Source organism: Malania oleifera, chromosome 2 (genome assembly GCF_029873635.1).
Source record: "Malania oleifera isolate guangnan ecotype guangnan chromosome 2, ASM2987363v1, whole genome shotgun sequence".
Taxonomy (NCBI): Eukaryota; Viridiplantae; Streptophyta; class Magnoliopsida; order Santalales; family Ximeniaceae; genus Malania; species Malania oleifera.
The window spans coordinates 66,621,216-66,644,296 of record NC_080418.1 but is presented as its reverse complement, the minus strand read 5'-3'; the positions used below and the strand labels follow the sequence as shown (position 1 = coordinate 66,644,296).

At 34.0% G+C, this 23,081-nt stretch overlaps 1 protein-coding gene across 1 annotated transcript in view; it reads left to right on the top strand.

Annotated features, from left to right (window-relative positions):
- Positions 1-1,461: 1,461 nt before the first annotated feature.
- The window catches only part of LOC131148226 (zinc finger BED domain-containing protein RICESLEEPER 2-like), a 30,175-nt gene continuing 8,555 nt past the window's right edge, over positions 1,462-23,081 (top strand). The window contains exon 1 of the mRNA XM_058097953.1: positions 1,462-3,078. Coding sequence (XP_057953936.1) covers positions 1,462-3,078 — 1,617 coding nt within the window. The remainder of the gene's footprint in view (positions 3,079-23,081) is intronic.

The window sequence follows — 23,081 nt, the reverse complement described above, 5'->3', positions numbered from 1 at the left end:
GGGTGAATTTGAAAAAAATTCAATATAATTTTGAATTATATTTGTTGGAATTGGTGTATTCCCAAGAGGGGGGGGGGGGGAATTGAGTATTTAAAATTTCGTAAGTTGATTTCAATTTCACAAGCAGTAATACACAACCTAAGGCTAGGCCTGACAAAACGGGTCATGACCCATCGGGTCACCCGGATCCGCCCGTTTAAAACGGGTTCGGATTTGAAGAAGTTAACCCGTTTAATATTTGGGCGGGTCACGGGTTAACCCGTTTATAAACGGGTTCTCCGGGTTTGGGCGGGTCACCCGACGGGTGACCCGTTATTTTGAATCGGCTTATTTTATTTCTAGCGCCAGCTTGCCTTCACCCTTCAGCCTTCAGAGACTCACGCTGCAGGAGCCTGCAGTCATGACTTCACGCACACGGCACATGCCTTCGGCAGTTCGGCCACCCTTCAGGCTTCACGCTTCAGGCTTCACTGCTTCAGCAATTCTCACTTCTCAGTACTCAGTAGACATAGTAGGCCTGGCAAGACTCAAGAGTCTCAATCAACACGAAAAAACCCTAAGGGCTCTAAGTCTCTAACCCACGCCAGTGACGCCACGGCTCTCGAGTCTCCACTCTAGTCTCTCAAGCTCTCACCCTCTCGGCCTCTCCTGAGTCTCCTCATCTCTGACCTCTCAACTCTCAACTCTCACTCTCTGAAATCTCATTCTCAATCCTCTCCTTTCCTGAATCCTGACTCCTAACTTTCCTCTCCTCTCCTCTGGATCTGGTGCGCTGCAACGTGCCGGACGGCCCCGACCTGTCCTCTCCTGAGTCTCCTCTCCTCTCCTCTGGTGTGCTGCTACTTGCCGGACCTGCCGGTGCTGTGAGTTGCTCACGTCGTCGCCTCCAGGTCTCCTCCAGGCTCCACGGACCAGTGACCACAGCGACTGTCAGTTACTAACTTACTGTATCAGCTCCAGAGGTGAGTTGCAGAGGTGAGTCAAGATTTTTTTATTTTTTAGGCTCTCTGTATGACTGTATCTGTTACAGTGTTACTGCCTTACTGTTACTGATTTATTGGCTTGTTGGGTTTCATGGTTGATGCCATGATGGATTTGTGATGAATAAATAGTACATAAATAAATAGTAGATAAATAAAATAAATTAAGAAAACAAGAAGGATCCTACATGTTCAGAAGTTAAGTAGAATGAAAATCAAGTAATAACAAAAGAAATCTTTATAATAATGTTTTTTGTGTTTCCCCTACTGAAAATAAAAAAATAATTTGTTGTCACACACACACACACCCAATAACAGATTTGTGTTTATTGTTTAAATATTTCATTATTTTATTTATTTTATTATTTTTCGGAGTCTTAACTATTTTTCTTTGTTAGGGAATTAGTCTGGTGCGAAAGCCCAAGACACCCAGCGTATCCAAAAAATTATTCTTTGTTAGGGATAATACAAATTGCAAATAATGGATACCATAAACTTGGATTTTGATGATGAGTGTAATATTACTCTATCTTCAGATAAATCTGAAAAGAACAATTCTTCTATCAATGATGGCACTAACAAAAAGAGACAACGTAGAAAGACATCAGCTGCTTGGGATGAATTATATTTGTTACCTATAGATGTTGATGGAAAACAGAAGGCAAAATGTAAAAAATGTGGGGCTGAATATGTTGCTAATGCTTCAACCCATGGGACGGCAAATTTGAGACGCCACATTAATAATTGTCCATTACGTGATAACTATGATGTGAAGCAGATGCACATGGATTACGGAACCAAACTTCATGCGAAAAAAATTGAGCAAGATGTGTATCGTGAGAAGATGGCAATTGCTGTAATAAAACATTGTTATCCTTTTTCATGGGTTGAGCATGAAGGAAATCGAGATGTGCATAAATATCTTAATCCTGATGTTAAACCAATTGCTAGGAACACTGCTAAAGCTGATGTATTGAAAATACATAAAAGGGAGAAGGAGAAACTTAAACTTACACTACAGAGTGCTTTTGGTAGAGTGTGTTTGACTTCTGATTGTTGGTCTTCTCCTACAACTGAAGGATATTTATGCATTACAGTTCATTTTGTGGATGAAAATTGGGTATTGCATAGTAAGATTATTAACTTTTCTCACATGCCACCCCCACATTCAGGAGTTGCTTTGTCAGAAAAAATATTTAGTGTATTGAAGGAATGGGGTATTGATAGGAAGATATTTTCCATCACATTGGATAATGCAACTGCTAATGATAGTATGCAAGATATTCTTTCAAGTCAATTGTCTTTGCAAGCACCTTTAGTAAGTGGCGGTGAATATTTTCATGTAAGGTGTTGTGCTCATATTTTGAATCTTATTGTTCAAGAAGGTTTAAAAGTGATTGAACGTGTTGTGTATAACATTAGAGAAAGTGTCAAGTACATTAAGGGTTCAGAAGGAAGAAAACTTAAGTTTGAAGAGTGCATTAAACGAGTTGGTATACTTGCTTCAATCAGTTTGCGCTTGGATGTACCAACTAGGTGGAATTCAACTTTCATGATGATAGAAAGTGCACTCATATATCGACGGGCTTTAATTCATTATGCTTTACTTGATGCAAATTATAAGTATTGTCCGTCAAATGAAGAGTGGAATGGAGCTGAGGTCATTTGCAATTTCTTGAAGCCATTTTACGACATGACAAAACTCTTCTTGGGTTCGGATTATCCTACATCTAATTTGTATTTTTCAAATATATGGAAAATTCAATTGCATTTACTTGAAACAATGGAAAATCCAGACTGCATTGTTAATGGTATGGCTGCAAAAATGAAAGAGAAGTTCGATAAATATTGGAAGTGTTATAGTGTTGTTTTGGCATTTGCAATTGTTCTTGATCCTCGTTACAAGCTTCAATTTGTCGAGTTTTGTTACTCAAAGATTGATTCATCCACTTCTCGGCAAAAGCTAAATCTCCTTCGTCAAAAGTTGTACTCTCTATTCCAAGATTATGCAAACAAATCAAAATCTTCTTTGGAATCTACTGCTCCATCTACTGGGGGTACTGGTGGTAGTGACAATCTCATTAGAGATGAGCTTTCGGTAACTTCATTTATATTTTCTAATTTTTCATTTCTTATTTTATATATTATTTTTAGTTGTTATATTTATATTATTTGTTTTTCTATTCTAATATATGACAGGAATTTGAATTTTATGAAAGCCAATATTGTGCTACTACAGAAAAATCTCAATTAGATTTATATTTGGAAGAGCCTAGGCTAAATCGTGTGGAACATGCTGAAATGGATATATTGCGGAATTGGAAAGATAATCGATTTCGATATCCTCATTTATCTCTTATGGCGCGTGATGTACTTACTATTCCTATCACAAGCGTTGCATCAGAATCTGCATTCAGTATTGGAGCCCAGGTTCTTAACAAATATCGAAGATCACTTTTGCCGGAAAATGCAGGAGCATTGATAACAACTCGAAATTGGTTGTTTGGTTACGCAAGTATGCTTTTTTTTTTTTTTTTTTTGAGTTTTTCCAATATTATTTCAATAATTTCAATACTTACATTTTATTTACTTTCATATCCTTTGTCAATTGTTATTGTTTCTTATTTGTTATCTTATTTTGTCATTGCAGTGGATCCAAGTGAAGAAAGAGAAGAAGCTGAACAATTAGAAGTCAAATTTGAAAATCTTTTGATTAATGATTTGGGAGAAGCTTCGACAAACAATCATGGCTAATTAAGTTTTTTTATTATCTTTTGAAAATTGTAATCTTGTGAATTTTTATGGAACTCATTTAAATTTGGTTTTGTTTCTAAATATTTAACTGTTATATTTTTTAAGATTATGTTTTGATTGTAGGACTTGAATATTTGATTCATATGTTATGCATAATGCATGAATTAAAAAAATATGAATGATGAATGAACTTATTAAATATTTTACATTTAGCTCTATATGTAAATATTACGGGACTCATTTAAATTTAGATTTATATATAAATATTTTATGCATGTATTATGCATATTTAATATTTTTAGAGGTGTGCGTGTTTTTTTTAATTTTACATTTTAAAAAAAATTGTATTCATTAAAGAGATGTATTGTTTTTTACATTTTATGTTCTTTTCATTTAGAAATTAATAAATAAAATGCAGTTTTTTTTTTAAAAAAAATGTCATTTTATATGAAAATTTTAAAATTTTTAAAATAAAAAAAATATATATATTTTTAAACGGGTGACCCGTTACCCGCCCGTTTATTAAATGGGCGGGTTAGGGTTGACATGTGTGTGATCCATTTAATATTGACCCGTTTATGACCCGCCCGTTTATGACCTGGCCCGTTAGTGACCCGCCCAAACCCGGCCCGCCCGCCCGCCCGTTTTGCCAGGCCTACCTAAGGCCTGTCTATATACTTATAAACCCAACTGTGCAGATAAATGTAAGATGCGAAAATTAAATCATGCGCAACATTCACACAATAACATACATATGTAGGAATATAAATTGTGGAAATATAAAATAGGGCACACACACGATATGTTATCGGGATTCGGCCAATACTGTCTGAGTCCCCGCCTTAGCTCGCAAATTAGAGGATTACCACTATTACTCATTTAACGGGTGGAGCAGCACCATTTAGAACCAGGTCAATTAACGAAGATGACCTCAATCTACAATTACACCTTACCAAGATGGTGTACCTAACTTTCCTAACCGGGTCAAAATCAATCTGGGACTTTTATCAGGGCAAGTCTCCCTCTTCAGGCCCACGCCTGGAATACAATAATTAATATGAAATTGCGTACAATTTAAATGCTTCTCTAATAAGCAGATATGTACTAATATCAATCAATGCACAACACACAAATATGAACTATAAGCTCAGTGCCAAAGAAGTGTAATCACACTCAATCTAATGTCAATAGGCAATCAAGTGCAAGAGTGTATTCTCAAACTATCTTTGAAACAATATATCAATATACCTCAATCACAAGTAGGGTTTCAAAGATATCCAAATATAATGATCAAATATCTCAAAAATGATTTTCGAAAATATTATGCACAAAAGATATTTGAGTATAAGCTTGAAAAAAAATTTTGCTTCACAAATCACAATACAAGGTTAGGAGCCTTGCAATACAAATGCTAAGACTCTCAAGCTACCAAGTTTTCCCCACACAATAGATTTGTTGATTAAATCGGGGGGAAAAACTTTTGGCTAAACTCTCAATCGAAAAGCAATCACACAATCAAAACAATGAGAGTTATAGCTTTGTAGGATCTCTCAAGATATACCCACTTAAAAGATTTTGCAAGGGAATAGTAAAAGGATGAGTATTTGGTTTAGTATATGAAGAAAAGGCTCTAAAAAATTCAGAGGATATTTTCATTAATCAAACTCCTAATCTTGTCTTAAGTTTTGCAAATGAGCTTATATATATAGACACCCTCAAAATTTTGACTGTTGGGATATAGTGAGAATTATTAAAATTGTTTTAACCCAATTTAACTTAAATAACCCTGTGTTACTACGGTTAAAAATATAGCAACCTGAGAGGTTCGGTCGACCGTACTTGAGGTTCGGTCGACCCAATTTGGGTGTTCGGTCGACTAGGTCAATTTTCTACTGAAGGTTCGACCAGGGTGTTGGGATCTCCCCACGTGTCAGTTTGGTCGACTAGAGTGTTGCTGTTTATTTTAAGCTCGGTCAACCGAAAGGTCAAACTATTAACCCTGGGGAAGTTCGGTTGACTGAGGTCCTCTGTGTATTAGAGTTCGGTCGACCAAACATGCCAACTTTGGGCATTTCTGTCCTATTCTTCTTATGCAATGTCCCTAATCACATAATAATAAGTTCTAAGTCAATAGGAAACTTTTTCGTGCAGAATTATGGGTCCTACGGTCAGTCTAAGACCTTTGAGCTTATCTCTCCTATCATGCATGTAGTGCATTAATTATTACAGACCATTGAACTTTAATAATATTACAGATCCGAATATGAAAATACAACAAATAAATATGCCGAGGTCTTCATTCTTCTTCAAGTTGCCGCATGCCATATATATGATACTGCTAGTTGATCCTGCACATAAACTTGGCAAACATATGATCCTTGTGTTTCGTCAGCATCAAAACTAGAGATCGGACTAAAAAAGTAAACAATATTTTCTTGAAATCCACACATATCCAAATCCAATGCCTCTCCGAAATGTAAAGTCAATATTCTAAAATATTTTATGAATATTGTTGACCCCATGGGTTATACCTTATTTTGATTATGATAAATACTCAAGTATTTAATGGTTGCCAAGTTTGTGTGCTGGTTCTTATTGACAAATACTTATATAATGGCATGCGACAACCTGAAGTGAAGCCTCAAGACCTTGAAGATTCTATTTCATATTGTAAAGTCAATTAATGTAATATGGGTCTGTAACTAGAGATATGGTCTGTAATAATCTCTGCATGTCATGCACGTAGGTTTGTAAGCTCAGAAATTCCACAGACTGACCATAGGGACTAAATGACCTTAGGGCACCCTTCGGTAAACCGACGTCGAATTTTTGGGACTATCTCAAAACGGCCTCAGTAAGACCCTAGTATGACTCTAGGTCCCAACACTTATGCACATATATCATAAAAAATATAGGAGTGTTAAAAATGCACTTAATTGAATATTTTTAGGGAATTTGAGAGAGCTTAGGTGATCGAACCCTAGGAGTTCAAGACTCCTTGGGCGCCCGAACTGTTGAGAAGTCAACAATTGACTAAAGCTCTCGGGCGACCGAACATATTTGTGCACACCTTCCATGGGCACTCGAACCACCTGAAAAGGACATTCCACCAACTCGGGCTACCGAGCTGTTTAGTTCAAATTGAGCCCTGGGTAACCGAACACATGAGTTCGGGCTACCGAACCTATGACCGGGCACCCGAATTTACAAAGAAATGTTTCTGACTTTGATTTGGGCCACCGAACTGGAACTCGAGCTGCTGAACATATTTAAAGACCTTTTATTACTATGTCTGTTCGGGCGACCGAATTACGGTTCAACCACCCAAACTGCGCCAGGTTAAAAATTATTTAACTATGGTAAATATGGGTTAATTTGGGTTAATTGTGTTTAAACAATTTGAAACTTTTCTAAGAATTCCAACGAGTCCCAAACGGTTATAATTTTACACTAACCTATAAATATAGGTTCATTTGTGTGGATTAAGAAGAGATTAAGAAAAATCATTAGCCAAAATTCTCTTGAACTCAAAATCCCATTTTTCCTATATACTTCCAAACACTCTCATACCTTCATTCCATTGATAATTTTTAACTTTGTGAGAGTTCTTACTTGGGTTATTAATTAGTAGAGGGTGCTAATACTCCCATTGTTCTTATTTGAATGATTGATTTATTTTTAGGGAGTTAGCAAAGTTTATCTCGCATATTTGAATATAATAAATCTTGTGTTGTGATAAACTAGCAAGCTTAGGATCTTTGCATTGCCATTGCAAGATTCCTATAACTTTGATTTTGTTGTGCAAAATATTTTTCTACGAGTTAAAATATTTTCAAACTACTCTTGTGCTCATTACATTAAAGGAAAATATTTTGAGTTAAGTTTGAATATTTGATTAACATCTTTGAAACCCTAATTTGCCATTGAGATTTGATATTAACGTGTTTCAAGGATTTAGCTTGTTTTGAACACTCTTGAGCATATTAGTGATAATACCTTGTTGAGTGTTGCTTGCACAAAATCACATCACTGAGCTTACATTTCTTATATTGTTGATGTGTGATTGATTGAGTATACTGTGTGTATTGGGGTACATATCTGCTTTACTTGAGAAGCATAATCACTGTACCAGTTATGTTGTGAAAAATATTGTTGTATTTTCAGTTGTGACTTAAGGGGGTTTGTTCTAGCCCGGAAGGATCAGGTTGGGGTCAGCCCTGTGAATTTGACCTAGGGCTTTCTCCACCTCGCAAGAAGAATTTGTAAAGGTTGAGGTCAGCCCTGTGCTAATTGACCTAGTTGTAATCAGTGCAACTCCACCCGTTAAGTGAGCATTAGTGGAATTCTTGGGCTTGCAAGCTAGAGGCGGGGACGTAGGCACAGTTGGCCGAACCCCGATAACATATCGTGCGTGTTCTTCACATTTCTGCAATTTATTTACAGCACGTGTATGTTTTATTGTTAATGATTGGGTTTATTTTTGCATAAACAGACCCTAGGTTGAGTAATACTGTTGATCTGGTTTAACCTAGGCAATAATTTTTAAATACCCAATTCACCCCCTCTTGGGAATACACCAAAACTAACAATTGGTATCAGAACCTCATTGCACTAGACTTAAACGTTTTTGTAAAAGATCACAATAGCTCAAATTGATGTATCCCCATTCGGAGAGGGATAGTCACCTTCTAGTCCTTTATTGTTTTGTGGTGTTGATTACACCACCTGGAAAATTAGAATGAGTGTATTTATAAAATCTATGAGTTGGAGGACCTGACAACTAATTGTTAAAGGAATTTGTATGCCCGTAAACAAAAATGATACTACTGTGATGCATGCAAATTCATATGTCATGGATTTACTGTACTATGCTTTAGATACTAATATTCTTCATGAGATTATGGCATGTAGTAGTGCACAAGAGATCTTGGATGAACTAGAAAGAAAATATAGAGAGTCCCAGAAGAATGAGACCACCACTCAGCAAGTGGTAAATAATAGGGCAATTGCATTAACAGACAGTGAGGTATATGTTCCTATCTCAGCCTCCGTAGATGATTCTGTTGCTGAATGCTATGATGTATCTAATGCTGAATCATCTGTTGAATATTGTGATAGTTCTGTTATTGATGCACTTGACGATTCTCATGTTGAATATTGGAATATATCATGCAATGAATCATCCGATTGCCCTAGTGATAATTATGCTATTAGCTCATGTAATAATCCATGTGATGCATGTTGTGATGACTCTTGTGTCAAATACTGTGATATATTGTATGATGAGTCATCTATTGGTTCTGATGATAATATTGTATGCATTGATTCATATGAATGTTATAGTGATAAATTTTGTGATGAATCATGTATTGAATCTTACAATGAAAGCATGCCCTCATATACAACATTAGAAAATGAATCATATAAAATGCATAAGATTCTAGTTGGGATGTCTAAGAAGAAAACCTTTTTGAAAAATGAGGGTAATAGGTTGGCAAAGCAATTAGAAAAATTAAAAGAGTATCATGCCATCCTTGAAAAGAAAAATGTTAAGAAGATCTTCAAAATCATCTGCTTAGAGAAAGAGATAGTATAACTCTCGAAATTAAAAATGAAAAGAATAATCACAATGAATCCTTAAGAATTAAAAGAAATAAATTTTTTAGAAAGGGTTCATGGTTAGTTCATCAAACCCATAATCATGCTACGTCAAGTAAAAATGGAAGAAGCTTAGATAAGAAAATGATTTGAGTAATCATGAAGGCAAATCCTGTAGGACTTAAGGAAAAATGGATTCAAATTGAAATTATCTTCTAGTTAATCTTTCCTTTGTTTCTCAGTTTAAAGGTAGCGATGACCAAAAGGCTAGGAAGTGGTACATGCCTAAAATTTTAAATCTTAGTACATGTATTCACTATACACTTTTGCTATACTAAGATCATTTGAGAATCAAGCCAATCTGCAAGTCCAAGTATACAACCAATCTGAACTTAATGCATATATATCATAATGATTGGTGAAAACGTGAAAACTTTGACAGTTTGCTAAAGTGAAATCCACTTCCAAATGGACAAGGCAACTAGGCCTAGTATATAATTCTGATTGCTTAACTCACAAGCAAATATGAAATCTTTAGTTAAGCACACATTGTCTATTGCACAAGCTTGTGGTTTAGGGAATCCATCTCACACTATATATCATTTAATCCTAAACCCATCCTTGAACTTTATAGCCTTGAACAAGTAGTAGTCATCACTCTAGGTGTAAGCACTAGTTATTAGAAATTCCTAATCCGATAAGTGCTTATTATAAGATATCCTCTCAAAATCAAAATTAGAGGCATCGAATAGGGAATTCATATTTTATTGTTAAATCAAATTATTCCCTTTGAGTTAATATTTAAATCCTCTAATCTTGATTTATCTATTCCTTTCATAGGAAATCCTTACCAAACCACGTTCATATTCGGTAAGGTCCCTTTTACTCACCAGCTGTATCCTTGCTTCATAATAATAATTATATCTAAAGGATACATACCATTGTCCAAAGAGCTATATTCAAAAATTCATACTCCCCTAGACACTCTTTGCACACACTTGGACATCATTATTAAGCACAAAAATATTTTAGAAAATGTCCACTCATAATGAATACTCTTCGAACTAAACATAAATTTTAATCCTTGAGAGTATTTATTCCTATGCCTCTCACACATATTGAAATTCACATCAATAGAGGCAATATTGACTTAGTCCACTTAAAGAAATATCTATTGTGACTTCTTGGTCCTTTAAGCCTAAAGCATTCATGCCAAGATTAAACCATTGAAAATCTTATAAACTCTTGGCTAAAGAACTTGAACTATAAGAAAAGACATAAAATGAGTTGAGTGCATAACTCAGGGGGAGAATTTCTTTTCAAAATTTCATGATTCTTTTGAATGCTCTCATTATTATATTTCCATATGCCTTTATGAAAAACAACACAACACTAAACTCATAACTATCCATTATTGTTTATTGTTCATATTATATCTTGATAGATAGTGATTTGTGATTATCTAGTATTGTGAACTATTATTGAATATAGTGTTTGATAATACTATATTGCATGGAACGCCATCTGCAAGGCTGTTGCAGAAACTTATTTACTTGTATGCTTATATGGAACGCCAATTGCATGGCTGATGCAATATGTTGTATATTGCATGCTGGTAGTGGATATAGGTTCTCGCATGCTCAAACTGAATTATTTTGAATTGATTGCTTGAACCTATTAGGTTTTGGTGCATGAAAATTTCGGAAGTATCCAATTTACAGACGGTATGCTACTAAAATTTCGACAGGATTTTTTCCAAACCAAAACCTTGTGTTAAAGATGATTATGATAAAATTAATGTTAAAATATTTTTGAAAGAATGAGTGAAAACTAATTGAATAATTAAACTTCATCCTAGCGTAATCATCGAACATTTAGAAGAGCTCAGCTCCATCCTTATAGGAAGCACATAAATGATCTATATGCATCACCTTCGTCTACTAAATTATTGAGGCTCTTATAAAATCCCTAAATATTATATCCTACGCTTGAAGTTTTATGGTTTGATATGGAATGTTCTAGGGTCATGAACATTATTTCATGTCTTAATATATATCTTCTGATGCATCTGTGGTCTATTGGGACAACTATACTAATCAAGTGATACTATGTAATTGACAAATACTCAGTATAGTTGATTTTAAAGATTTGGATTGATGACTTGTACTATTGAGTAAAATGAAATTAATCCTTGGTTTGTATAAGTAGTTCAAGAATCTAAGCATGTACTCAAATTGATAGGGCGAGTATCTAAAATTAAAATGCCTGTCATATTATACTCACAAAATTTTTAGCTTAGATATGTTGTTGAATCAAATGTGGCATATGCTTGAATAAAAATGGTCAAATTGAAAATTTTTAAGTTGAAATATGTTGTTTTGTCACAGTCAGTTGTGTAGCCATATGATCCTTGTTTTGAATTGCCTGATATCTTTAGGATCTTTATGGTTGATTTTTCTGATTATATTCTTGTATGCGCTTAATTAACAAACCAAAAAATATTGCTTGCTTGTTTTAAAATTAAAATTTCTTTTTCAGCAAGCACCCCCTTGCAAATATCAAGGGGGATATATACTTATATATATATATATATATATATATATATATATATATATATATATATATATATTGCATAACTGGCTCGATAACTTCACATAAAAATGCATGTGAACTAGTTAGATTATGTTTATGCTCAAACCCTCTTTTTGGTATCATATGTCGTGTGCTTTTAACTCAAATTTTTCATGGGTCTTATGATATGTTTCAATTGTAATGGTTTGTGTATTCTTATGGTCTAACCTTGTTTTCATGTCATTTAAATCATTTAAATGACCAGTTATATTGTTTGTGTGCTTAAATGTTGAGGTTATCATTGTCATTCTTTTTGCATTGTATGACTATTATATTTCTTGAATGATTGAAAGTTATACCTCTATTTTATGTTTTGAGAATACTGGACTATTTGAGTAAGTAGTTGTGGATATACTGTCAATATATTACTCAATCAGGTCATTTGTATACAGGTATTTTTGGGAAAAATGTTCTGTTTTCAAATGACATATTGCCGAATTTTCTAAAAACCTTTTCCCAAACATATCTTATATTCATATGATTATTTGCTTATATACGTAAATATTTATTTAGGCCCTTTTTGCTGTTGCCAAAAGGGGGCAAAGTAGGCAAGTATTTGTCATCATAAAAAAGGGGGAGATTGTTGACCCCATAGGTCATACCCTATTTTGATTATGACAAATACTGAGGTATTTAATGGTTGCCAAGTTTGTGTGCAAGTTCTTATTGGCAAATACTCATATAATGACATGCGACAACCTAAAGTGAAGCCTGAAGACCCTGAAGATTTTATTTCATATTGTGAAGTCAATTAATGTGATATGAGTCTGTAATAATCTCTGCATGTCATGCATATAGGTTTATAAGCTAAAAAATGCCATAGACTAACTCAAAACAATCTCAGTAAGACCCTAATATGACTTTAGGTCCCAATACTCATGCACATATATCATATAAAATACAGGAGTCTTAAAAAATTCACTTAATGGAATATTTTTAAGGAATTTGAGAGAGTTCGGGCAACCGAACCCCAAGAGTCCAAAACTCCTCGGGCGCTCGAACTATTGAGAAGTCAACAGTTGACTTAAGCTTTCAGGTGACCGAACATATTTGTGCACACCTTCCATGGGCGCCCGAACAAACTAAAAAGGACATTCCACCAACTCGGGCTACCGAGCTGTTTAGTTCAAATTGAGTCTTGGGCGACTGAACACACGAGTTCGGGCTACCAAACCTATGACCGGGCACCCGAATTTAAGAAGAAATGTTTCTGACTTTGATTCGAGCCACCGAACTGGAAATCGAGTTGCCGAACATATTTAAAGACATTTTATTATTGTGTCTGTTTGGGCGACCGAATTACTGTTCAGCCACCTGAACCGCGCTGGGTTAAAAATTATTTAACTGTGGTAAATACTGGTTAATTTGGGTTAATTGTGTTTAAACAATTTGAAACTTTTCTAAGAATTCCCAAAAAGTCTCAAACGGTTATAATTTTACCCTAACCTATAAATATAGGTTCATTTGTGTGAATTAAGAAGAGATTAAGAAAAATCGTTAGTCAAAATTCTCTCGAACTCAAAATCTCATTTTTCTTATAATACTTCCAAACATTCTCATACCTTCATTCCATTGATTATTTTTAACTTTGTGAGAGTTCTTGCTTAGGTTATTGCTTAGTAGAGGGTGTTAATACTCCCATTGTTCTTGTTTGATTCATTGATTTATTTTTGGGGAGTTAGCAAAATTTATCCCACAAATTTGAATATAATAAATCTTGTATTGTGATAAAATAGCAAGCTTAGGATCTTTGCATTGTCATTGCAAGATTCCTATAACTTTGATTTTGTTGTGCAAAATATTTTTCTACGAGCTAAAATATTTTCAAACTACTATTGTGTTCATTACATTGAAGGAAAATATTTTGAGTTAAGTTTGAATATTTGATTAACATCTTTGAAACCCTAATTTGCCATTGAGATTTGATATTAACGTGTTTCAAAGATTTAGCTTGTTTTGAACACTCTTGAGCATATTAGTGATAATACCTTGTTAAGTGTTATTTGCACAAAATCACATCACTGAACTTACATTTCCTATATTGTTGATGTGTGATTGATTGATTATACTGTGCGTATTGGGGTACATATTTGCTTTACTTGAGAAGCATAATCACTGTGCCAGTTATGTTGTGAAAAATACTGTTGTATTTTCAGGTGTGGCCTGAAGGGGTTTGATTTAGCCCGGAAGGATCAGGTTGGGGTTAGCCCTGTGAATTTGACTTAAGGCTTTCTCCGCCCTGCAAAGAGAATTTGTAAAGGTTGAGGTCAGCCCTGTGCTAATTGACCTAGTTGTAATCGGTGCAACTCCAACCGTTAAGTGAGCATTGGTGGAATTCTCGGGCTTGCGAACTAGAGGCGAGGACGTAGGCATAGTTAGCCAAACCCCGATAACATATTGTGCGTGTTCTTTACATTTCCGCAATTTATTTACAGCACATGTATGTTTTATTGTGAATGACTGAGTTTATTTTTGCATAAGAGACCCTAAGTTGAGTAATACTGTTGATCTAGTTTAACCTAGGCGATAATTTTTAAATATTCAATTCATCCCCCATGGGAATACACCAAAACTAACAAATATATATATATTTTAAAAAAAAAACTATAGAAATCTAATCTTGTTCATTTGAATTAATCAGTCCCCAAATAAAAAATTAAAAAAATAAATTAGCCCCCTTTAAAATTCTTATTTATTTGCACTTAGACCTTATGTTGAGTGGGTACAAGTTTCTCGAATACTACAATCTAAGCTCTTTTCACATTACTATGATTGATTTTTCATAAATTGAGTGGGGACTACTGCTCGCCCTCATTATAATGTAAATCCATTGGGATTATAATTGGGATGTTAACTCTCCAATTCAATAATAGAACCTCAAGGTTTTACATGGATTTAATGTATGGTTTGATGCTTGTGAAACTTGAGGCAATTTCCTTTTAAACATGTTCTTCAAAAAAAATAAATCATACTAGTATGTTTAATTGTTAAGGACTTGGATCTATAAGGCAATAAAAATGTCTTTCACTTTTTTTTTGTCTTTTCTAAATATAGAATTGGAAGTAGCATGCTTAAATCGCCATAACAACTTTTGACAGTAGCATGGTTAGCCTTTGGTTGACTTGCCCACAATTTAAATAGTGCTTTTAACTATTTTTGAAATACTAAAATCAATTTTATGACAACATTGTAGAGCTTCTTGCCTTAATTTATACTATATTTCATAAGTTTGCTTTGTTACCACTAAGATATGATCAAGGAGAATATAATATTTATTCAATTAAAGTAATTTACAAAAACGCACACTAACAACAAAACTATGTACTCGAGATAAAAAATAAAATTTTGGGTCCTCACACACCCTTATTAAGTGAAGCCATCTTTTCTATAGTTATACTTATGTCCAACTTTGAGTGAAAGGAAAGAAAATGAAAAAGAAAAAAAAATACAACAGACTTCGCTTTTCAAGTAGGTGTAATAATGAGAGCGGCATTCCCATTTGAAATACATAAAGAAAAGAAAAGAAAAATTATAAAAAGTCTATTTTTTCATCATAAAAAAAGTAATAATAAATAAGTACAGAAAAATTAATAAACATAATTCAAATTTTAATCATATTAAAGTAATTTTTTTATTTTGAAAAATGCAGAGAAAAAATGATATAAAACAAAATTTTGTCTTTATTTTCTTGTTCTCTTTATTCTCTCACATTAAATCTTTCAAATCAACCAAAAATTGATAGTATAACAAGAAATGCAATAAAATATATTCTTCACTTGCCTCTACAGACATGACGCGGTAAAAAGGTATTAGCACGTAAGGAGCATTAGAGGTTCAATTTTAGGAAAATACACTCAGAGAACCAGCAGTAATTGTGGATAATGAGAGTTTATTTTGTAAGACAGCGGAAATCGTGGATAGTAAGAGTTCGTTCTGTGAATCAATAGGGACCGTGGATGGTGAGAGTTCTCTATGAGCCAGCGGGGACCATGAATGATAATGGAGATGTGTCCGAGAGGTCGGGTTGGTCGAACATCCAATTGATGCAAGAAAATAGTGTCCACATTCGGATTTTACCCTGATCAGCGAGACCTGAGAGCGGAGGATATTGATCCGTAGACTTAGTAATGCACCAAAAAATCCGAAGGGCTCGTTAGTGGCTTAAATTCCTATGTAATCAAAAAATATATATATATATATTCTTCACTTATTTAATTATACCAAAATTTATAGAATTATTTAAAAAATAATTAATGAAACACTAATTACACCCCTGTTATGCAATCACATCCACTCATATATATATATATATATATATATATATATATATATATATATTTTATTTATGATAGTTGCCGACGGCCCGACAGCGTGATATCGTCTAGGGTGGACAAAGTATATACGCGCGGCGGCGAAATCAGCTCCTCCAGTATCGACCGACGCGGGGCGGGGGCCCACACAGTCCCCGGCGGATCTGAAAGAGTAGAAGACGCTAGCTTGTTACTTTCGCCGAACATGGGCTCCACCACCGCCCGCTCCCCAGCACTCCCGCTCTTCCACACGCTTTCTCAGCCTACCGCCATCCGCAGACCATGTTACATTAAATTATATTTAATCAATTAGATAACCAAAAATATCAGACGGCCATATTACACGCGGCATCCATCCATCCCCATGCCTATGCCTATGCCCGACGACTTCTCCACGCGTAATTTTATTTGGGGCCCACGTGCGCGACTCGTGACACACTTACTTGTCACGTGTCAAATCCCTCGCTGGGCGGCCGGGCCGGTTTCCTTCCCCTTTCCAGTACCAAATCCTATTGTACGTGCGTGTGGGGAACCTCTCATATAATTAGGCAGGGAGGCACCTATTGGAATTTTCTCTTAAAAAATATAGTCCATATTTTATATTTATTTTTAATGTATTTTATTTCCCAATTTTTAATTTTTAATTTTTAATTTGCAATTGAAGAAAGAAAAGATAAAAAGTCAGAAATAAAGTTATCATTTTCCTTGAGAAATATCTTGTATAGAGATTCGCTATGTATATTTATTTATCAAGGGATGTGAGAAGGAAAATAAAAAAATATGTATATATCAAATTAATAAATAATATTTTGATTTTTGCAAGCTATGAACATTTAAGTTATCTTAATTTTTAACCATATTTTTATTATTATTTTTAATAGTGTTTTGATGTAGAGAGAAATTGTAATGGAGAAAAAGTTTCATTTTTATTTTCACTTACTTTCTTTTTTCCAAATATTCAAGCAATCTTAAAGATTTTTATATTCCTATAAAAACAATTATCAATTGATTCATATTTAATATTTTAAATCACTATAGGCTTCTCTTTTTCTAAGACGCGTTGCAAATGGTGTCAAGATTTTTTCCTTTGAAGCAATGACAAAATTATTTTTCTTCACCGCTTAGCATTATTTAATAAAATTTCTTCCCATGGATTTTCTCTAGTACCAATTTATCGGCTGCTTGTGATAAAGTTTTCAAGAACTAACTTCCTCTTTATTCAACTTTTGATATATATCAAAGACTTTCAACCTTAGTATTTCTCCTTTGAAGGTTAACCAATTGATTGGTGGAAGGAGCAAGTCTCCAAATACTTCACTTATCAACAAATTTTATTCATTTGCATAACAAAAAAATAAAATAAAAATCTATTCTTAAGATTTCTTATTCAAGATTCATTTCGAATATAATTGTTTGAACCCTGGTGGGAGTCGAGAATTCTTGACAAAATTAACTTGTCATCTCATTTCAAGCTGGAATAAGGAAGATAGTCTTGCTATATAACAAGTGAACAAGAAACAATCATTAATGGTCCGCTTGAATCAAGAATTTTAGTCGGGAAAATGAATGGAAAAGAAAATAAGAAGTAAACTCATTTTCCATCGTATTTTATTTTTATATTAAGTACTTCTAAAAATGATAGTTTGTCTTTGTATGAATAAAAATTAAGAAAAATCAAATATTAATGATGTGTGAAATCAAAATTTTATTCATGAATTTAGTATATTTTTTTTATTTTCTTTCTCACTTTTCTAGACAGCCAAACATGAAAATACGAATTCTTTGATATTTTCTTTTTCTGAACTTAATATTTTCCATGTTTTAAATGGAGTCTAAGTTAATCCTGAAAATTACTATCCTTCCATGAATAAAACTCAAGTTTTTTCGACATATTCATGATCTCCTTCCAACAAAATCCATAATTATAATATAAAGCTGAAAAAAAAATAGTAATTTCTTAATTGATATGTGTAAGATGTAGCATGTAATTGCCTAAAGAAGTATTACTCTCATTTTACACAAAGGCATTAACACGCACAATAAGTAACACTCGCACTACTATTTACATTGTGGTTAGGCATCCAATGCACACAAGGCAAATAGCCACAAGCAAACATAATGTCTTAAACAAGTTTGGCTCGTGACACATATACATCATAAATCAAATAGTGATGAAATCTTAGAGTCACCGATGAATTATGTCCATTTTGTGCTCAAGTTGAGAAAATAGTAATTTCTTAATTGATGTTTATAGGATGCAAATTAACTAAACCTTTGTATTTACAAACTTCACCCAATTTTTACATGCATGTTTTTTAGCCCGTTTTGCTTATGAGATCAAAAGCATAAATTTTAATTGGAAAAATTGAGAAATTGATAAGGTCAAAGAATCCTAGTTGTTATGCTAGCTATTGTAAACATTGATCATATTTGTGCTACTAACGAGATTAGGGATGAAGCTAAAAGGAGAGGCTTGAGTGGGGCATGCCCCTTTTTTTGGTACTTTTTTAATAAAAATAATAGTGATTGTGTCATCTTTGTGCACTTCTTTGACATGTGATGACAATCATTCAATCAAAATAGTCGCCTTAAAAATGAGGTAGCCTAGGTAAGGTGAATCACATATTGCATATTAGTTGTGTTAGGCACCCTACTTGTGTCAAACACTAATATTACAACTAATTCTATTGAATATATAAAAAACTAAAGTAATGCAGAAACTAATAACAAAATATAGTAAAAAAAAAACAAGACAATAATTTAATGAAGTTTGGTATAGAATTACCTACGTCCTTGGGCGCCGATGATCAATCCACTACTTCTTGACAAAGTACAACTTTGAGGTGTGTTTTTCAAATGGAGAGTTGAACTCTTTATATAACTTCAACCTCAAGTCCAAAAAACATTTCTCACCAATGTAGGACAAAAAAAAAAAAAAAAAAAAAAAGTTCAAAACAACTTTTCTACCGATGTGGGACAAAAAACAATAAATCTCCACCTTGACGATAAATTCAACAAATTTTTCAGTCACCAACATTCTCTGGTATCTCACATCATCGGCGCCTTCCAAAAATATTCAGACTTTTAAGATATTGATTAAGTCTAAACAATGTTTGAACTTAATTGTTGTCACAATCTTGGTCAACATATTTGCAAGGTTTTCTGCGGTAGAAATCTTCTGAAGAAGTATCTTACCTCCATCAATAATATCCCGCATAAAATGAAACTGAACGTCGATGTGCTTCGTTCGTGCATGGTAGACTTGGTTCTTTGCCAAATGAATAATATTCTGGCTATCAATGAACATAACAATGTGCTTCTAAACAACTCTTAAATTTTTAAGTAAACCCTGGAACCAAATAGCTTCTTTAATAGCCTCTGAAGTTGTCATGTACTCTGCCTCTGTTGTAGACAAGGCAATGGTAGGCTGTAAGGTAGACCTCCAACTCACTAGACCATTAGCAAATGTAAAAACATATCCAGTAGTTGATCAACATTTATCTAGATCACCTGCAAAATCAGAATCCACATATCCAACAACCCGTTGATCAATAGTATTATTTTTCTCAAATACTATACCAACATCAATTGTATTCAAAATATATCTCAAAATCCATTTCATAGCTTGCCAATGTCCTTTACCCGGATCATACATATACCTGCTTCCCATACTAACAGCTTGTGAAATATCAGGTCTAGTATAAACCATTGCATATATCAGACTACCAACAACATTTGCATAAGGAACTTGTGACATATACCTACGTTCTTCGTATGATTTAGGAGATAAAGTTGTACTAAGTTTGAAATGAGGAGCAAGAAGAGTGCTTACTGGTTTTGACTGCTCAGACATGCCAAAACTCTGTACTACTTTCTTCAAATACCATTTTTGAGACAAACTAACTTTTCTTATCATTATGTCTTTGCGAATCTCCATGCCAAGTATCTTCTTTACTTCACCAAGATCTTTTATCCCAAACTCTTGATTTAACTGACTTTTCAACTTATTGATTTCTTCCCTATTCTTTGAAGCTATCAACATATCATCGACATACATGAGTAAATATATAAAAGATCCATTTTGTAGTCTGCGAAAATAAACACAATGATCATGTTTATTTCTGATGTACTTGTGACCCTTCATAAACTGATGAAATCATTTGTATCACTAACTTGGAGACTGTTTTAAACCATACAATGATTTACCCAGTTTACATATCCAATTTTCTTTTCCAGCAGTTTGAAATCCATCCGACTGAGAGTTATATAGATTTCCTTTTCCAAATCATCATGCAAAAATGCAGTTTTTACATCAAACTGAATTAGTTCAAGATTAAATTGTGCTACCAAAGTGAACAAGATTTTGAATGGAAGAATGTTTAACAACTGGAGAAAGTACATCATTATAATCATTACATTCCTTCTGGGAGTAGCCCTTAGGTACCAATCTAGTTTTGAAGCGAACATTATTTACATCTGGAAAACCTTCTTTCTTTACATAAACCATTTGCAACCAATTGTTTTCTTACCCTTGGGCAGCTGGGCTTGCTCCCAAGTATGATTCTGATGAAGAGATTGCATTTCTTCATTAATCACTCTTTTCCACTTGTCCGATTCAAAGTTCCTCATTGCTTCTTTGAAAGTGCAAGGAACACCATCATCTACAATTGGAAGTGCATAAGCCACCATATAAGTATACCGAGCAAGTTTTCGAATTCCTCGTCTTAGTCTCTGAGAAACAATTGATTCTTGTTGCTATGAAGATTCTCGAATTGAAATCTCCTCTTCTTGTACACTATTCCCCATTGTAACTGGAGAGTTACATCGTGCAGTCTTATTTCTCATTGGGTTTCCCAAAATTGTTTCAACCTCCACCTGTTGTTGAGTACTGCAGGTTTTTTTTTTTTCAATTGGTGACTCCTTGCATATTGTTTTCTTCATCATCGCAAGTTCATCAAAAGTCACATCCCTATTTAAAATCATTTTTTTCGTCTCTAGATACCAAATATGGTATCCTTTGACTCCTGCTCTAATCCCTAAGAATATTACTTTCTTGGCTTTTGGATCTAACTTAGATTCTTTAATATGATAATAAGCCATAGTACTAAATACATGTAAAGAATCATAATCACTAGCAGGCTTTCCAGACCATACCTCATAAGGTGTTCTTCCTCCTATTGCAGATGATGGTAGACGGTTGATGAGATGACACACATATCTAACAGCCTCAACCCAAAACCTTTTGTCTAATCCAGCATTAGATAACACACATCGAACTTTCTCTAGAAAAGTTTGATTCATGCGCTCTACCACCCCATTCTGCTATGGTATATCTCTAACTGTGAAGTGTCGAGTAATACCTTCATCTTGACATACCTTCATAAATAGGTCACTCATGTATTCAGCACCATTATCTGATCTGAGCTATTTAATGTTTCTGTCAATTTGAGTTTTAACTAATTTTTTCCACTTAAGGAAAATATCACACACTTCATTTTTATGCTTCATGGAATACACCCAAACCCTTCTGCAAAAATCATCAACAAAAGTGACAAAATAATGCATACCACCCAATAAAGCCGTTTTTGTGGGCCCCCATACCTTTGTGTGGATGTAGTCTAAAATACCTTCTATCTGGTGGATTGTAGTGTCAAATTTCACTCTATTCTGTTTTCCTAGAATACAATGCTCATAAAATTCAAGTTTGCACACCTTTACACCCTTCAACAAACCTCGCTTAGCTATTGTTGCAAAGATTTTTCTCCTGCATGTGCCAATTGCATATGTTATAACCTGGTTGTATCTAAACCTGCATTTTTCTCAGAAACAACAGCTGTTGAGGGAATAATTGTACTACCTTGTAAATAATACAAGTTATTTTTATTTATTCCTTTCATCACCACCAGCGCACCTAATTTAATCTTTAAGGTTCCATCTATCAAAGTGATAGTGAACCCTTTAGATTCCAAGGAAACCAATAAAGTCAGATTTTTCTTTAGGTTTGGAACATACCTAACGTCAGTCAAGGTTTTAACAGTTCCATCTTGACATTTAAACTGTATTGATCATGTTCCAGTTGTTTACGAGTATTATCATTTCTCATAAAAACAACTCCACCATTTAATTCTTAAAAGTTAGAAAACTATTCCCTATTGGGACATATGTGATAGGAACAACCAGAATCCAAAATCCACTCACCAAAATAATGTGACGAAGATGTTCCAACAAGAGAAAAATCTGACTCACTTCCATCATCATTGGCTATATTAGCATTAGAATGTGTTTTGCCCTTATTCTTTTGCTATAATTTAGGGCAATAATTCTTCCAATGCCCTCTCTCATGACAAAAGGCGCATCCATCTTTAGCAGGTCTCCTATGAGATTTACTCCTCCTTCTAGGCTTACAACTTTGAGAACGCCCCCTTATTGTTGGTGCTTTTGTTTTTTCCTTATAGACCCTCTGATCCTTCTTTCTGCATTCAATATTAATCAATGCAGTATAAACAGTATCAAAAGTAACTTTATCTTTCCCATACAATAAATTGGTGGTCAAATGTTCATAATCATCAGGGAGAGAATTCAGTAACAAAATGGCATTATCCTCATCTTTCACCTTTTCATCCAAATTTAACAATCGGCCAAAATTTTATTGAAAACATTTATGTGGTCATTAATTGAAATACCTGGTTGATACTAGAAGTAAGACAATTTCTTTTTCAAATAGAGTAGATTTTCTAGAATTTTTGTCATAAATATATCTTCTAATGTCTTCCATAATTTCTTTACAGATGTCTCCCTCATAGCACAA